This window comes from Hippocampus zosterae, chromosome 7 (assembly GCF_025434085.1).
Source record: "Hippocampus zosterae strain Florida chromosome 7, ASM2543408v3, whole genome shotgun sequence".
Lineage (NCBI taxonomy): Eukaryota > Metazoa > Chordata > Actinopteri > Syngnathiformes > Syngnathidae > Hippocampus > Hippocampus zosterae.
In genome coordinates this window covers 4,906,702-4,923,144 of record NC_067457.1, presented here as the reverse complement: position 1 = coordinate 4,923,144, position 16,443 = coordinate 4,906,702, and the positions used below count along the sequence as shown (strand labels likewise).

General features: G+C 48.0%; 3 protein-coding genes across 7 annotated transcripts; 2 read left to right on the top strand and 1 right to left on the bottom strand.

The window, feature by feature from the left end:
• The first annotated feature begins 28 nt into the window (after positions 1 to 28).
• Positions 29 to 3,237, top strand: tectb (tectorin beta). 3 transcript variants are annotated; one of them, XM_052072666.1, is made up of 8 exons: positions 29 to 98; positions 673 to 863; positions 1,514 to 1,665; positions 1,741 to 1,813; positions 1,891 to 2,078; positions 2,399 to 2,561; positions 2,630 to 2,708; positions 2,802 to 3,237. In XM_052072666.1, exons 1-8 carry the CDS (start codon positions 35 to 37, stop codon positions 2,870 to 2,872), a joined length of 981 nt encoding a protein of 326 aa, XP_051928626.1. In that variant the 5' UTR covers positions 29 to 34; the 3' UTR covers positions 2,873 to 3,237. The 3 variants fall into 3 exon arrangements, with proteins under 3 accessions (XP_051928626.1, XP_051928624.1, XP_051928625.1); XM_052072665.1 differs by lacking the exon at positions 29 to 98 and having other exon boundaries at positions 226 to 863; XM_052072664.1 differs by lacking the exon at positions 29 to 98 and having other exon boundaries at positions 223 to 863; positions 1,514 to 1,813.
• On the bottom strand, positions 3,237 to 9,716 carry gucy2g (guanylate cyclase 2g). Its single transcript, XM_052072673.1, has 19 exons — positions 9,397 to 9,716; positions 8,825 to 9,173; positions 8,565 to 8,674; positions 8,261 to 8,443; positions 8,055 to 8,199; positions 7,620 to 7,755; positions 7,194 to 7,297; positions 6,718 to 7,091; positions 6,543 to 6,626; positions 6,357 to 6,461; positions 6,217 to 6,288; positions 5,969 to 6,137; positions 4,807 to 5,137; positions 4,574 to 4,714; positions 4,316 to 4,508; positions 4,043 to 4,217; positions 3,856 to 3,954; positions 3,602 to 3,693; positions 3,237 to 3,531 (listed from the first exon to the last, which is right to left on the bottom strand). Exons 1-19 carry the CDS (start codon positions 9,712 to 9,714, stop codon positions 3,274 to 3,276), a joined length of 3,438 nt encoding a protein of 1,145 aa, XP_051928633.1. The 5' UTR covers positions 9,715 to 9,716; the 3' UTR covers positions 3,237 to 3,273.
• A 730-nt stretch (positions 9,717 to 10,446) lies between these two features.
• acsl5 (acyl-CoA synthetase long chain family member 5) lies at positions 10,447 to 15,720 on the top strand. Of its 3 annotated transcripts, none has more exons than XM_052072659.1 (22): positions 10,447 to 10,575; positions 11,103 to 11,135; positions 11,522 to 11,706; positions 11,766 to 11,877; positions 11,989 to 12,053; positions 12,139 to 12,240; positions 12,314 to 12,413; positions 12,540 to 12,718; positions 12,806 to 12,838; positions 13,088 to 13,139; positions 13,213 to 13,286; positions 13,364 to 13,441; positions 13,703 to 13,837; positions 13,930 to 14,064; positions 14,135 to 14,230; positions 14,505 to 14,577; positions 14,655 to 14,743; positions 14,834 to 14,950; positions 15,032 to 15,175; positions 15,255 to 15,356; positions 15,421 to 15,492; positions 15,572 to 15,720. In XM_052072659.1, the coding sequence occupies exons 3-22, from the start codon at positions 11,551 to 11,553 to the stop codon at positions 15,701 to 15,703; spliced, it is 2,046 nt and encodes a 681-aa protein (XP_051928619.1). In that variant the 5' UTR covers positions 10,447 to 10,575; positions 11,103 to 11,135; positions 11,522 to 11,550; the 3' UTR covers positions 15,704 to 15,720. The 3 variants fall into 3 exon arrangements, with proteins under 3 accessions (XP_051928619.1, XP_051928618.1, XP_051928617.1); XM_052072658.1 differs by having other exon boundaries at positions 10,452 to 10,575; positions 11,093 to 11,135; XM_052072657.1 differs by having other exon boundaries at positions 10,464 to 10,575; positions 11,096 to 11,135.
• The last annotated feature ends 723 nt before the right edge of the window (positions 15,721 to 16,443 follow it).

Sequence of the window (16,443 nt, the reverse complement as noted above, 5' to 3'; positions counted from 1 at the left end):
CCAAATTATTTCTATTTGTGTCCTGCATGGAATCATGGCCGCCGTTTTGCTCCTTGTGACGCTTCCCGTGGTGTGGACCTGTGTTCCCCAGAAAGCAGGTAATCAGACTTTTGACTCTCAAAGCAGCACAAACGCACTCAACGGAATTTTTCCCCTGTATGTGCATGTGGATCAGAGCCAGCTAATAAATCTCGGTTTCATGTGACGGCATCTCTTCAATCAAAACAGATGAGAATTCATTCAGGATTTCGCCACCGTCCCACCGAGCATTTGCAACAACTTGTATTAGTTGGGAGGATAAATGTAGCTTGCTTGTTTACTTTTGGTTGATGAACTCAGTTGGACTGTTAGGTGGTAACTTTTGGGTTTAATTAGTGAGTTTGTTAGTTTGGTTGACAATATGTTGGCTGTTCAGGTGGTAAATTGGTTAGTCAGCCAAACTCATAATTAGTTTGGGAATTCAATGTTTGGTTGGTTGGTTCGTTGGTTAGGTCATTTTGATGGTCTCTAGGTTGGTTGTTGGGTCGTCACTTAGGCAGAAATGATTTTGCCTCATGAAACTAGTTACGTTCTTATGGAGTCGACCTGTTTTTTCTCGACCGTTTGGGGCAGCGGATCCCTCCGCCCCAGGATGCCAAGATAACAGCGCAGTGCTTTGTCCCAACGTTTCAGATTACGTGATGGTGTCGTGCTTCCCCAACGCCATTATCGCCAATGTGCCCGAGTGTCCGTACGGATGGAAGATGGAGCAGCTCTCCCTGGGGGGTGTGTGCTCTACAGGCGTGCACAGCTCCGGTTACTACCGCTTCATCATCCCTGACCTGACGCCCAAGAACCACTCGTACTGCGGCACCCAGTCGGAGGTCAGTCAAGAGGCTTACGCGCGAACATGCCGTCGTGTTACCGCCGCTCAGCACGAAATGTTTGACGGCCACGTCGGAGCTCTTGCACGGTGGTGAGTCCACTTTGAGGCTTGTCAGTCAAGCAACATCTGGATGACACGGCGTTGCACTTCCATGTTTGCGCCACGACTTTAAGAGGAAATGTTTTATTTTTCTTCTTCCGCGGCTACTGCCAAATATCTCGTCTCCTGCGTGCGGTGAGATCGTCGCTGTGTGACGCCGGTGCGACTTTTGAACGGTGGCCAAAATCAGCCCGGTGCAGGCACAACAATTACAACATCGTGGGGAGGAGAGGGGCTTGCTGCTGCTTGACCCACTTTGATCTTCCAAAAAGAGGCAAACATAGCCGACCTGGAAGCAACACAGCCTTTCCCAAATTCTTGAACCTCGCTAGTCTCATTTAACGTTTCTTGGCGCACCCCCCTAACAGACCGGAAAAACAAAAGCTTCGGGGTTGGGCAAGGCGGGGTCATGGGGTAAGTTTAGGAGGATTTGGCTTTGGTTTGGGTTCAGGTTCAGGTTAGAAGGTTTCGGGTTCAGATAATGAGGGTTTATGCATTATGGAGTACATTCGAGCACTTTTAACAATGGAAACTTTTCCTCCTGGGCAGTACATCCCCGGCAAAGACGCCCGCTACGTCTTCTTCAACTCGGTGGTGTCCAACGACACATCTCTGACGCTCAGGAACCAGCCAGTCAACTACACCTTCAGCTGCGTCTACCGCGCCACCTACCTGGTCAACAACGCCGTCTTCAGTCAGAGGTCGGTAAACGCCTCGTATGGGCCCTCGGGGAAAAAAAGCTGTGCGTGGATTAAAAATGTCTTTGCTTTTTCCAGAGTGGCCACTGTCTACGTCAGCAACGGTACTGTGGGTTCCTTTAAGTCACAGTTGTCCATGGGTGTGTTCACGGTGAGTCTCCTGGAAGGAGGGCGGAGTTTGTGACATTCCACGGACACAATGGGAATGTGCTGGCCCCAACCCCACAGAACGCCAAGTTCCTGTATGCCAAAGAGACACCGTACGTGATTGACACCTCTGAGATCGGCTCGGAGGTCTTCGTCGGCGTGGAGGCCAAAGGGCTGAGCGGACGTTTCCGCGTGGTCATTGAAAATTGTTGGGCCACGCCTACACCTTACTCCACGGACAGGAGGAGGTGGAGCCTCATCATCAACAGGTATGGAAATATGAATTCCGTCCAATATTCTTGTGCTTTTCCATTTCTCTGCGGTGATGAGCAGTCACCATGCTAATTTGTTTCTTTGTTGTGCGTCTGGAGCCCTCTGCCCCAGGTTGCCAAGGTAACAGCATCGTCACGTGACTTAATGCTAATGTTTATTGGTCTTCAGGGGGGAGAAATGATTGTGCCCCTTGCATTCTGCCCAGCAACAGTGCACAGAGGGAAAAAAATGGGATTATTCCGTCTTCTTTATCCTTTTTACATTTTTTCCCCCGGTACGTACTGCCTGCATACATATTTCAAAAGTGTCCCTTCAGCTGCCCGTCCGACGACACGGTGAACATTTTCGAAAACGCCAAAGACGGCCGCTCCACCTTCAAGTTCAACTCGTTCCGCTTCCGCGGCCAGGAGAAGGTGTCCACCGTGTGGCTCCACTGCGAGGTCCACGTGTGCGACAGCGAACGGATCGCCTGTCAACCCGTGAGTCAGAATGTCTGTCTCGGTTCAAGACGACTGTCCTTTAAAGCCCTATTTCCTCCCCTGTGAAGAGTCCTTGCCTAGCCAGGAGATTGGCACCAAAAGCCAAGCAACACGCTGGTATCCTGACTGCTGAATTTTACATCAGAGGTACAGTACGGCACTTTTTTTCAGAACAGTCACTGGAAACAAAATTAAACCACTAGTAGGCTTCAGCTTATGGCAAAAAAAATGTCTTCACAGCTAATGGATCATCCAGTAAAGGACACATCATCGGTAAATATACACATATTGTCACAACGCATTTAAATTGAATCAAGTGCGTCTGTGTGTGTGTGTGTGTGTGTGTGTTGTGATTGTGTAAGCATGTCTATTTTTTTATTTTTTGTCATCTAGGAGCGTCTCCGCCTCTCCTGCTGCTCATCCTAATCAACACATGCTGTTATGCTTACACAAGTAATCAATGAACAAAAATCCACTGCTTGTACACTTGGCGCGCATGCATCTCATCATCGGTGCTTTTACGTGCATCCTAAAAAGCGGAAAATGCGCTACTTTGTAGGCTTAGTAGGATCCGCTGTCATCATCTGTTTTTCAACTGCACATATAAAAATGTATTTGAAAACCCTCCGTTCGATTCTCGTGTCTTGAGACCCACTTAATAAATATTTTAAAAACGTAAGTGTTATTTTCATATATTATTATTACGGGTAAACTAAACATCCACTGGAGGTAAGGCAACGTCCCCGCTGGCAGCTTTCTTCGCAGTTCCCTGGACACACCACAAAAAAAAAACAATATGAAACAACAGCAACGTCAAGAACAAGAAGAGGAGTATGAAGATGAATCCCGGGTATACCTCTGCTGCCAGCTGGAGGCTCGCGTCCGCCTGCGCGGGTCTTTGAGCATCCCGTGAAGGAGGGTTGAAACCCTGTTTGCTCAACAGCCAGTAGGTCTTGTGGCAGCCTTTACCCTGACACAAAAAAAAAAGGTGAGAATGGTCACACAAATGTAACGCACACAATCACGCGTGTTCAAATCACCTTCATTTCAATTTCTCCCCTTTCCTCCAGCTCAAATGATCCCACCTGGACCAGAATGTCAGCCGTGCACTGAGAGATGTGAATCTTCAAGGCTGACGACACGGGAAGTGAGACTAACGTTAATTTGTGTACAGAGATAAAATCAGTCTTCAAAATCAATTTTGTTTCTATACTGTGAAATTTTCATCGAAAGAGTGAGGTCATACAAAAAGTCGATCAACATTTTTTTTTTTTTTTTTTGCAGGCCGTCTCACGTAAGCTGTTGCTCTCCATTCGAGAGGCCATGTTGACCGTATCGCCAAACAAACAGTAGCGAGGCATCGTGCTCCCGACGACTCCGGCGACCACTGGACCTGCCGGGACACAAAAATAAACTACCGTCCTCCCGTGGATGCTTTGAAGCCCTTTTTTTGCTTTGTCTCTTTCGGCATGAGCTCCCACCCGAGTGGACACCGATGCGGATGGCCAGGCTCTCTGAGGGCATGTGTTGTATTCGGAAGCGCTTGATGGCGCTCAGGAAGTGCAGGGCCATGGTGGCGATCTCCACGGCGTGCCGTTGGCCGTTGGTGATGGGCAGACCGCTGGCCACCACGTAAGCATCACCGATGGTCTCCACCTGGAACGCGTGCTCGTCGTCAGCAGTCGCAAGTCCAACATACAAATAATGTCGTCGCTCTACTTCCAGAGTACTGTTTGTGTCTTTTGTTCTTTGACCTTGTAGACGTCGTACGTCTGGAGGATGTCATCAAAGAGGCTGTAGAGGTCGTTGAGGAACATGACCACCTCCATGGCCGAGCTGATGGCGCACATGGAGGTGAAGCCCACGATGTCGGAGAAGAAGACGCTGACCATGTCGTAGCTGCGAGGCTCCACCGACTTCCCCGCCATCAGCTGGTCCGCGATGTACCTGCGGGAGACGGCGCGTCACCACCGAGGTGACTGCAAGAGGCGGTCAGGCGTCGATGCGGTTACCTCGGCAACATGCTGGAGAGAAGCTTGTCGGCGCGGGTCTTCTCGGCGACGAGTTGATTTGTCCTCTCTTCCACCACCACCTCCAGGTGATTGGCGTATTTTTCTAGCTTCGCCACCATGTTGTCCAGAATGTTTGCATGACTGCAGCACGGATGGGGGAGAACAACACGTAGTGGTACTTAAGTCAATTGAAAGGATGCTTAATGGCAACGAAAAAAAAGTAACAGTGGGACCTCTCTGGGCTGGCTTCCTTCAGCTGTCTTAGAATAGACCTGAATGGCGGCCGGTGATCAGCGTTTTCGTTCCAGCAGACCCGAAGCAGCGCGTTGATGTTGCCGTCGCACAGGTCGGACAGCGGAGGTCTGAGAGGCTCGCCGTGGAAGGGCCCCCGCAGCCTCGCGATGATCTCTTTGGGCTCCAGGTCGACGTCGTGGTACGGCCCGCTCTTGGAGTTGTACATGAGCTCCCACAGGATGATGGCAAAACTGTAGATGTCACCTTTGGGGGTCCCGTTGACCTCCGGGACGACTTGTCTCAAAAGCTCCGGGGCTGTCCAGTACAAACCTGTGACGCCAACAAGTCACTCGTCAGACTAACTGATTTTTTTTTTAAACCCTTTTAGGGACTGCAGTGATCACGGTGGACAGCTGATCGGGTTACAGGGTGCATGGAAGGGTTAATGGTAGGTCATACAACTTTGCTTACAGGCAAGAACACAACTTGAATGTTTGGTGATTTAGCCTCTGTCGAGTTTGTGTTCGCTTAAAAAAAAAAAAAAAACAACTGAAAACTGACTACCAAGTTGCACGTTGCTCAGTGAAACGTGCTTGAGGCCGACTGAATTTTCAACATTCTTCTGGTTGAATTATTGGAATTTTCATTTTTTTGCGGCGATTCACCACAAACTTTGCTCCCATGCACCACCGACATGAAACGACAACAATTCGGATGTTTCACAATTGAGCATCGTCCATCAAATTGCTCCCAATCAGACCAAATCTCAAGCAGGGTTTCATCCATAAAGGACTCCGTCAACATGTGCATAAACGTGCCCTTTTCATCCAAGACAGCAGACCTCCTTATGCATCTCATCACAGCAGAAACAAATGTTCTGTTGCAAAGACAAACTGGCTTAAGGCCCTGAATTTTCAAAACATTCTTGTGGTTGAGTTATTGTGGGGTTTTTTTTCTTCTTTTTGAATCACGCTCCCATGTGTCACTCGCATGCGAAATCGAGTATTCAAATGTTGAGCATCAGCCATCTGTCTAATAGATGTGGTTTTCATTTCTTCAAAACTGCAAAAACCTGAAGAGGAGTTTGTTCTTCAATGACCTTTAACCTTTTTCAGGGACAGCGGTTACTACAGTGGACAGCTTATCATGTGATCACATCACCTTCATATTTGGGAGTTCCCGGCGGGCCACGGTTGCCTTTACCGCCATATTTAAACTCCCACAGGCCGAACCCGGAGAGTTTGACCTGCAGCCGGCTGTCCACCATGCAGGTGCTGGTCTTGAGGTTGCCGTGGAACTTGAGTCTGCTCTTGTGGATGAAATTCATTCCCTGCGGGAGATGGCAGGCGTCACATCTGGTGGGAGTGGGGGGGGGGGTCTCGAAGCACTCGTTGAAAGGCGGCACCTACGTTTACGATGTCGTAAGCGAAGGAAAGCTTGAATATCCCATCCAGCTCCACATCGGAAGCCTTCAAGACGTCCTGCAAACAACAACAACAATTGTTTTGTTAGTTTTTTTTGGGGTGGGGGGGTAATGCACCGCACTGACCTTCAGGCTGCCTTTCCTGCAGTACTGCGTGACCAGACAGACGTTTGGAGGCTCCACGCAGGCGCCGAAGAACTGCACCAGGTTCTCGTGCTTCATCTCCTTCATCTGTCTCGGCGGAGGCGGACGCCATTCAGCAACACGCCCGTTGAGCTACACGTCGCCAAAGAGTTCTCCGGAGAACGTTACCACGTTGAATTCGGCGAGGACGGAGGCCCGCTGGAGTTTCTCGCAAACCTCCTTCTTGATGTACTTGACGGCCACGTAATTCCCCTGCGTCCCGTCACGAAAGCCACCACGGAGACAAAAGGTTGGTGACGGCCACGGCGGGCGACATTTTATTTCTGACAAACTTTATCAGTACCTGATAGAGGCCGACGGTGGCGTATATCCGCTCTTTGCCCCGCTTGTCCTTGAAACCGCAACTGTTGTGAGACAAGGTGGAGTACGAACCTCCGCTGCCACTCAGGGTTCTGGAGGTGCTCAGCGACACGCTCGGTTTCCCCTGGATAGAGACCGCCCCAATCAAAACAACGCGCCACAATGCGCAACGTCCTCCAAGGTCACGTACTGACGCCTCCCTGATGATGGTGATGTCGCCGTAGTCGATGAGCCACCAGCGAGAGTCCTCCAGGCTGGTCTGGAGGCGCAGCTTCTGCAGGACCAGGACGCCGATGCCCAGCACGGCCAACACGCCGATGACTGGGAACGTGACCAGCAGAGACAGTAGGATGATATCTGCGATATGTGACGTGATGACGGCACGAGGCAGGTTAGTCAAATCCAACCGGGCACGAAGTGAACTGCTTTCCAGAAATTGGAGCATTTGCCTGAACGTACCGTTGCTTAGCCATTCGCACAACTCGTTGTTGAAGCCACATTCGGGGTTGTCAGACGGGGGTCTTCCTTTGGGCCAGGTGACTGCGGTGAACATGGGTGTCGGCCTGAAATCAGGCCGTGCGCCAGTTCACGTTTGACAGTGCTTCACTTTTTTATGTTTAGCCTTATTCCCCCACAAGCATTTTTTTTTTGCAAATTTTATTCTAGTTTTGAGGCATATTTTTTCCAAAGGCCATTATGATAGAACATCAAGTTTTGTTCAACTTTGAAGGAATATTTTCCCCCATTTTGGCAGATTTTTTTTTTCTTTCCTGCACATTTTGCCTGATCTGTGAGTTTTGTTTTGAATTATAAGGCATATTCTAAGTTGATTTGACTTTTCACTCCGTTGTGGATCTTCTCCATCGTCACCGTGTTTCTTATTACCGTATGCTTTTGCTGTGGCTGTCAAAATGGAGGACGGGGACAAATGCGGCGGCATCTCCGGTGTACTGCAGGTCATAAATCGAATAGTCCAGATTTCTCTCCCCGTCCTCGTCAAAGTGGACCAGTCCTGAAGCTCCTGCGAGAGTGTTAAGGACTCGGATAAACCGAGTTTGGGGGGGGATCCAAAAAACGTAGACAGAAACAAGGTCTCCGAAGTAAAAACAATTTAATGTCTTAATCGCACCGAAAATAAGGCGAGAACATAAAGCGCTGGTCCACAATGAGGACCAGGAGGCAAATCCAAACGAATAACAAAAGGCGCTTGCACAAAAGAGCAAGAAAGGAAAGTAAAGCCCGCAAACTATGAACAAAAAACAATGTAACACCTTGCACACGCACAAATCGTTTGAAACGCAAAGCTCCCTGCTCACTTACCATAGAAGCGAATGCTATTTTTATTCTTCAGTTTCTGTAGAACCTGACGTCCATTGTGAGGATCCTTGCCGTCTCTCAAGACCTCCTTCAAGGCCATGGTGTAAAGCAGCACGGCGTCGTGCAGGTAGGCAGAGTAGGTGCTCACCTGAAATGGATGCCATCAAGCTTCCCTTCCTCTTCTTCTTTTCCCCTTTTTTTTTTTTTACCTCTCTCTCGGATGTCAAATTGCTGTCAAACGGAGGTCCTCTGAGTCTCTCAAAAACCCGCTCGAAGAAGTCGTAGTACTCGTAGCCCTCGTACGATTTCTGGCCAATGATGAAGGTCATATCGAAGGCTCGGAGGGCCGCTCGGTTCATTTGGCCGTCCGTTGAATATTTCCACACGAAGTCCTGCTCGCATAATAAAATGTAAAAAAATGTACTCACTTTTTACCGATCGATCGTTTACGTTCGCGCTTCTCAACGAGCGTGATGATGTTGCCGGCGCTTTACTCACCACGCCGCCACTGACCTCAAAATGTTGCACCAGGAAGAACACGTAATCGCCGCCCATCAAGCCCTGACGCTCGGCCTCGAACAGCAGCGTCAGAGAGTCCTCCTTGTTGGTCAGGACCACAATCACTGTGCCCCACGCCAACACAATTACATTATTCCACACACAAAAATAGATATTTTTACATCATAACGGGTGGAGATATGACACTACTGTTGATTACAGTCCTACGTGTGAAGGGTTAGCCACTAAGCTAACCTGAAACCGCGTTAGTTCACCTCTAGCCACAGTGGCGATGTACTTAACGTTGCGGTAAACCAGGCTTCTGTCGCTGGTGTCGAATTTGACGGCAGCCTTCAGTTTGAACCTTGACCTCAAAGGCGTCTCTACCGTTTTCCACAGCCCGTCCACTTTGTCCCACGTATTGGAGTCCTGGCCGCCGCCGATCATGGCCACGTGCGTCCACCCGAAGAATTCCAAGGTCTTCACCAGCACCTCGGAGCTCCTCTTGAGCGGCGGCAACACGTTGACGTACGAGTCGTACACGTCGCTGTTGTCCATCTTGGATGATTGTCCCACGAAACCGAACATGGGAATGCTCCACGCGGACGCCATCAGGCCGGTCACCTACGCATAACAATCGAAATAAACAAAACGTCTCAAAGTTATACACGAACTCCAAAACATGCAGCAGCATTATGGACCAACTGGAGACACATAATGGAGGATTGGCTGACTCCAAAGTAAAGTGCATAACAGTAATCCAGACAGGATTTGAAAAAAAAATGCACAATAGAAATATAAAGAACCACTTGAAATAAATCAAAAAGTCCACAAAAACATGACATACCTCAGCTTCTTCCGGACACGCTGGACCAAAGACGGCGGACACGTTGTCCCTCCACACCTGCTGAATGAATCCCGCCAAAGACAATTTGGGGCTGCAGGCCGTGTCCATGTAGACGAAGCCCAATGTGTAGTTGCCCAAGAAGGTAGGATTCCCGTTCACTTTGTCTACGGCGATCTGGATTGCGGAGCCCAGCCGCTGGGCACTGAAGGGGAATGACGAGTTCCAAGGAGCCTGGAAGCCGATCAGCAGCTTCAGGCCGGGAGGAGCCGAGCCGGGACCCTCGCCGACGCCGGCTTTGACGGCCGTCAGGGCGAGCATCAGGTGACGCACCAGCGTGACACCCGAGGACGATCTACCCATCTTCATCCTCCTTCGCTACCAAGTGACTTGATGTCACGCGGCTTAAATCACAACCCCATCCTCCTCACACCCAAAGGTGTTGCTGGACAGGAGGGGCTGAACCTCTTTGGAATATTCTGCCTCTACAAACAAAATGATGAGTGGCTTTAACTCGGTCTTTATTATTTTGGTTGCCCTCACATGTTGCTAAAATGGTCACCAAAATATCAGGAAAAAGTGTGTGTGCCTGTGCGCCTGTGTGTGTCTACATGTATATGCATGTGTTTTTTGGCAAATATTTTTTTGGGGGCAAATATTTGTACATATGTATATGTACTGCATAGAGTAAGAGAGAGAGAGATTAAAAAAAAAGATAAGGACATATTTGATGCTCATGATGAGATTTTATCAACAAATTCCAAAGGTTAATTATCACCGTGTTGATAAATGGAAGCGTCAAAGTTCATCACAATCGCTTTTGTCGGCCTTCGACACACACACACACACGCACAGACAAATGCAATGTGAAATATGATTTCTTTGTTTCACGTCTGCTAACGATTAAATGAATATGGAGGAGATGATTGAGGAAAAAAAAAAGTTCAACAAAAACAATGCTGCTGCTGACACACTCACACACACACACACACACTCACTCTCACTCACTCACTCACAGCTGCTTGCATTCAGAAGTGCTAATGAGCACAGGTACAAGTGCGAGCGTGTGTGCATGTGTGCTCATGTGCGACATTAATGGCAGAGGCCAGGCCGCGTTTCCACCAGGGATCCTCTGCCAGCTCTGTCTGCACGGCCGTTAAACATCTTTGCTTGTACCGCCAGGTAACCTTCACATCAACACACGTGCGCAGACATGAATGTCCCGATTTGACGTGTTTGGCCTCATTATTCCCGCCTGATACGCTGTGTGTGTTTGCGTAATCAATTCAAGTACAAGCCGCCACCATGTTTGAGTGTTTGCGCTGCTGATCAATTTTTGATGATAAGGCTCACCTGTGTCTAGTTCTTATGAATGACATTTTCCTAAGTCCGTTTTCGTAAGATCTTCCTTTTGACCCTGGGGAAAAAAAAATTGGTGGTTGAATTGACTCCATTTTATTCTGTCAAGTGAATGGAGAAAAATAAAAATCTGGCTCAAGATGATTTTATTTCAACTACTTGATATTAAAATGGAGTCAGTTCAAATGAACAGTGGGTGGTTTATTTTTATTTTATAGTCCGTTTGACACAATTCAGTCGATAAAGAGCCTCTACTCGTGCTGCTTTATCTCACGGTCAAAGTTTAAAGGTTGCTGTTTTATGACTACTCAGACTTCTTTTTCCTTCTTGTGGGTTGAAGAAGAGCTGAGAAGAGGTTCGACTTCGTGCCCAGCCTACAACCGGTAAGAATACTTGATTTCTAGCGGTCTGTACAACTGAACTTGTTTTGATTGCTATTTTTGCGTTCTCACAACTAGCAAATGTTGCGAATGCTTGTCATAGTGGTGGTATCCTACAGGTGTCTGTCCTTGAACCACCGGTACTGTTCAGTCTTTACCAGGGATGGGCTTTAGTGCTCAACGTCCACATTTGATTTTTGAAAGCAAACATTGTCCTGCTCATTCATAGAAATTGTTAGTGTACAAAAGGGCTGATTTTTTTTGATCTGTAAAATGAAGAGGAATTTGTTTAAATATTTTCAAAGTGCAAGGCATCGACTTTGACCCCAATTCATGTGGCCAAGTCACTCGAACCCGGCTTGACCTTTATTTTATTTTTTTGACGCAAGGGTCTCCCAGCAGAAGGCGTGAGTGCGCCATGGAGTCCCTCTTCCAGCTGCTCTTCTCGCCGCTCCCCACACCGGCTATCATCTCTCTGTTTGCCCTGGCGGCTGCCACGCTCTTCTACCTCAACACCAGGCCCGCCCCGCTGCGGTCCCCTGCAAACCTCAAATGCCAAACCCTGGGCATCAGGGTGCGACGCAAAAATGCCCTTTAAAAATTTTATGTGTTCTTCATACCTCTTCTTCTTAGGATGGAGCTAGGAAGGTGGCGTTGCTCAAGGACAACAACAACCTGCTGGCATACTACTACGATGATGCAAAGACCCTCTATGAGGTCTTCCAGAGGGGCATGAAAGTGTCAGGTAGCTTAAAGAAATGGTTTGTGTACTGTATGGAATGTTCTGGTTCGTGTGGATTAAATTTAATAAGGAGGTGAATGTATTTGTAGCGCTCGTCATTGATTACATTTACAGGTAACGGGCCCTGTTTGGGCTTCAGGAAAATGGGAAGGCCGTACCAGTGGCTCAGGTACAAGCAGGTAAAAATCCATCCCGAGGTTTCAATTCAGCTCAGTGTTTGAAAGCCCGAAGCAGACCCATTCAAGCCGCTCTTGCCTTTTGAAGGTGTCCGACAGAGCGGAGCATCTGGGTTCGGGGCTCCTTCAGAGGGGCTTGAAGCCAACTCCCGACACTTTTGTCGGCATCTTTGCCCAGAACAGACCCGAGGTGAGCCAAAATGTCACCGAGCGGCACTTTGATGCCCTTCCCGTGAGGTCTTAATTGTGCTGCTTGTTTGTAGTGGATTATTGGAGAGATGGCCTGTTACACCTACTCCATGGTGGCGGTCCCGCTGTACGACACCTTGGGTCCTGAGGCGCTGGTGTTCATTATTGAGCAAGGTAATTGGCTGCGCTGCAATGCTGCTAATTAAGCTCCTTGTTCCCACAGGGGATCCAAACTCTTGCGTAAGGTGGTTCAAAGGGCCCCCTTGGAATCGTGATTGCATTTCCTGTTTTTTTTTTTAGCCGGCATCTCGACGGTGTTGTGCGACAACCAGAAAAAGGTGGAAACTCTGCTGCAGAACTGTGAGAGAGGCCAGACCCCTGCCCTCAAAACCGTCGTCGTGATGGACCCGTTCGACTCGGGCTTGGTTGAGCGAGGAGCCAAATGCGGAGTGGACGTGGTGTCCATGCAGGATGTGGAGGTGTCCAAAGCATCACATCTGTTCCAAAGTAACGAGGCGTGCTCCTTCATCAGGGTTTGACGAGATTTATCTTGTTGTGCTCCGCAGGATGCAGGGAAGAGTGACCTCCAGAAGCCAGTGGTAAGCCATTTCTCTACATATTTGGGGCTCTATAGGATGCAGGAGTGGACCATGCATTTGGTACCTAGGGCCTGTTTTAACTATAGAAATCTAATCTAACGCCACACAACTTTGATTCTGAACTGCTCCAGATGACGAAAATGTCAGTCAGTGCTTCTGATAGTGTTGAGGCCGCCTCACTGGTCCCCCCACCACCATTCAGGAGATGCTAATTTAATGATGGCTCCTGGATATGCTTTTCCATTACAGCCTCCAAAGCCGCAGGACCTCAGCATTGTCTGCTTCACCAGCGGAACTACAGGTGGACATAACTGAGGAACTCAACCCCCCCCATGTTTTTGTAACATTTCAAATGATCGAGTCTTCTGTTGAAGGAAATCCCAAGGGTGCGATGCTGACTCATGAGAACGTCGTCGCTGATGCCGCGGGGGTCCTCAAAACCTTTGAGGTTAATTTTTTTTCTTCAATAAAATTCTCTTTGTAGTTGATAAATGCCATGAAATTGTTTTTAATTTGTCTCCGCAGACATCCATCGTTCCAACTCCAGAGGACATCACCATTTCATTCCTGCCATTGGCGCACATGTTTGAAAGAGTCGTGCAGGTAAGAGATTCTCTTAACTGGGGTAAAAGTGAATTCTTGTTCAACTCAAAGCATTTCCACATCAGGTTCTAAGGACCCTTTAGCTCTTGGGATATTTAGTTCCTAGAACTAAAAGGTTCGGCGCTGCACATTAACCCGGAACAAACTTTGGCAATGGCGCCTAAAGTCCAAACACGCCGTGATTAATTTCTTTGAATTGTCTTGTCAAGGTTGACCAGCGTTGGGTGCCTCTCCCCAGATTTTTTTTTTCTTTTCCTGCAGATTGTCATATTTGGTGCTGGTGCTCGAGTCGGGTTCTTCCAGGGGGACATCAAATTACTGCCCGATGACATGAAGGCCCTGCAGCCCACCATCTTCCCCGTCGTGCCCCGACTCCTCAACCGGGTCTACGATAAAGTTAGCAGTGTCTCGTGTGGACGTGCTTAACGCACCTCCTGAGATATAATTTTTTTTTTTTTGTGCAGTACTCAAAAGATTTTCTTGTCCAGGTGCAGAGCGGTGCTACGACTCCTTTCAAAAAATGGCTGCTCAACTTTGCAGTGCAGAGGAAATTGGCTGAGGTGCGGGAGGGCATAGTCCGGAACAACAGCCTATGGGACAAGCTCATCTTCCACAAAGTGCAGGTCTGACCATAACTCGGCGTGACAAAACAAAACTGTTCCCATGAAGTGACTGTCCCGGCAATCCAATTAGGAGTCTCTGGGTGGACGAGTGCGAGTCATGGTGACGGGGGCGGCGCCCATCTCTCCTTCGGTGCTGGACTTCCTCCGGGCTTCACTTGGTTGCCAGGTAACAAATGTTCTTAAAAGCGCAGATCTGATAATCACTAACAAACATCCATCTTTTTGTCATCGTATACTGGTCGGAGGAGGAGGGGGGGGGGGGCTGCACTCAAAATTGGTTTACAGTTAAATTGTAAAAAAGTCTGCTATGTGAATCACTTGATGACAAATGACTCTTGAAGGGACGACCAGTTCAAAGCACCTTTTACAGGATGGTTACATTTGCGCTTGGAAGAATGACGGGCATGCACAGTAAACTTCTCCCTTTTGACATCTCGTAGATCTTTGAGGCGTACGGCCAGACGGAGTGCACGGCTGGCTGCACGTTCACCTTGCCAGGAGATGCCACTTCAGGTATGCCGACCGCTGCAGTTCCCCCTCTGCCCCCCCACTCCTCCTCCTCGGCTAAAAGGGAAACCGCAATGATGCAGGTCATGTCGGTGTGCCTCTGCCGTGTAATGTGGTCAAGCTGGTGGATGTAGAAGAAATGAATTACTTTTCATCAAATGGTGAAGGCGAGGTGAGTTTCTGGAGCATTGTGAAAGAAGCATGAGTTGGGGGGGGGGGGGGGGGGGTAATGGATGGATTGTTTAATTTCTGTCTCTTGCAGGTGTGCATCAAGGGGATGAATGTGTTCAAGGGTTACTTGAAAGATCCGGAGAAGACGGCTGAGGCTTTGGATAAGGATGGTTGGCTGCACACTGGAGACATTGGGAAATGGCTGCCAGTGAGAAATCGAATCAAAAAGTTTTTATTCATTTTTTGAGGGTTTACTTCACTGACAATTTTTTTTTTTGTCTGTGACCAGAGTGGTGTTCTAAAGATTATCGACCGCAAGAAAAATATCTTCAAGCTGGCTCAGGGTGAATACATCGCGCCAGAGAAGATTGAAAATGTCTACGTGCGCAGCGGCCCCGTGGCCCAAGTTTTTGTGCATGGAGACAGTCTCCAGGTGAGATGGGCATAAATGTGTCATCAACAAACGGTCTCTAAAATTGAACGTTTTTTTTTTTTTTCTCTTCCCTCCTTAGGCCTTCCTGGTTGCAATTGTGGTCCCCGATCCAGAGGTCTTGCCGGGTTTGGCTAAGAACCTTGGATTCCAGGGCTCCATTGAAGAACTCTGCAAAAACAAGGTAATGTTGCTGTGTCATTCTCAGATGTGAGGAGGGCTATCATTGAGTCTTGTTTGTTTTGCAGGAAATCAAGAAAGCCATTCTATCAAATATGATCAGTCTGGGAAAAGAAGCGGGACTGAAGTCTTTTGAGCAGGTAGCTACCACAGCAGATTAAAAAAAAAATCTTATCTCGAGCTTCCATTCTGATGCAATGTTTGTCCATCCGTGTGCAGGTGAAGGACGTGCATCTCCACCCAGAGCAGTTCACTATTGAGAATGGCCTCTTGACCCCGACGTTGAAAGCCAAGAGGGCCGAGCTCAAGTCTTTCTTCCGCATGCAAATCGACCGACTTTACGAGCAATAAATGAACTCCACTTCCGGCTCGGTGTCAAATCTCATTTCACTGCCCAAGTACCCAAATAACTCGGGACTCGCACTTCATTTATAAAGCCAACACTGCCCTCCTGTGGTTGAACACTATCACGTGACAACGTCGGCTTCACAGAATGCGGCCAATACTGTCATTGTAGAGTTGCACAAAAATGGCAATTACAGTAGGTAGCTTGAACATCAGTTTATATAAGCCATCTCCCTGGGAGTGGAGAATTCACACAATGGAGGTTTGAGAACACAGCTCCAGTGCATTACTCACTCCTATAAATCAATTTAGATAATTTGAATCTTCCGGAAAAGGGGGTAACTGGAGAGAGCCCATGCAAGCGTGAGAACTTGTAATGCATTATGTGGTTTATATAAATGTTTTAAAATTAACCTGGCAACTAGAGTCAAAAGAGCAGTCTATTGTGTTGGCCTTGACATGAACATAAGGTCATGTTAACAGTCTCTTCGTGTACCATTTTGGTCGAACATTTGAGGAAACGAGCTTTTGTAAGGCATATTTTATATTCATTTCCGTTGCTGTATGTATACAGTATACTGTAAAAACTTTAAATTTATAACATTTTTGAAAACAAACATAGGCCTCGAATCGAGTAAAAATGATATGCATTTATCAATGCTTGATAGTGAATACTAAAGGACAAAAAACGTGCAAGAAGTGGTAAATGTTAATTCGGAAGGCAAATATAGACATGTAGAAAGAAT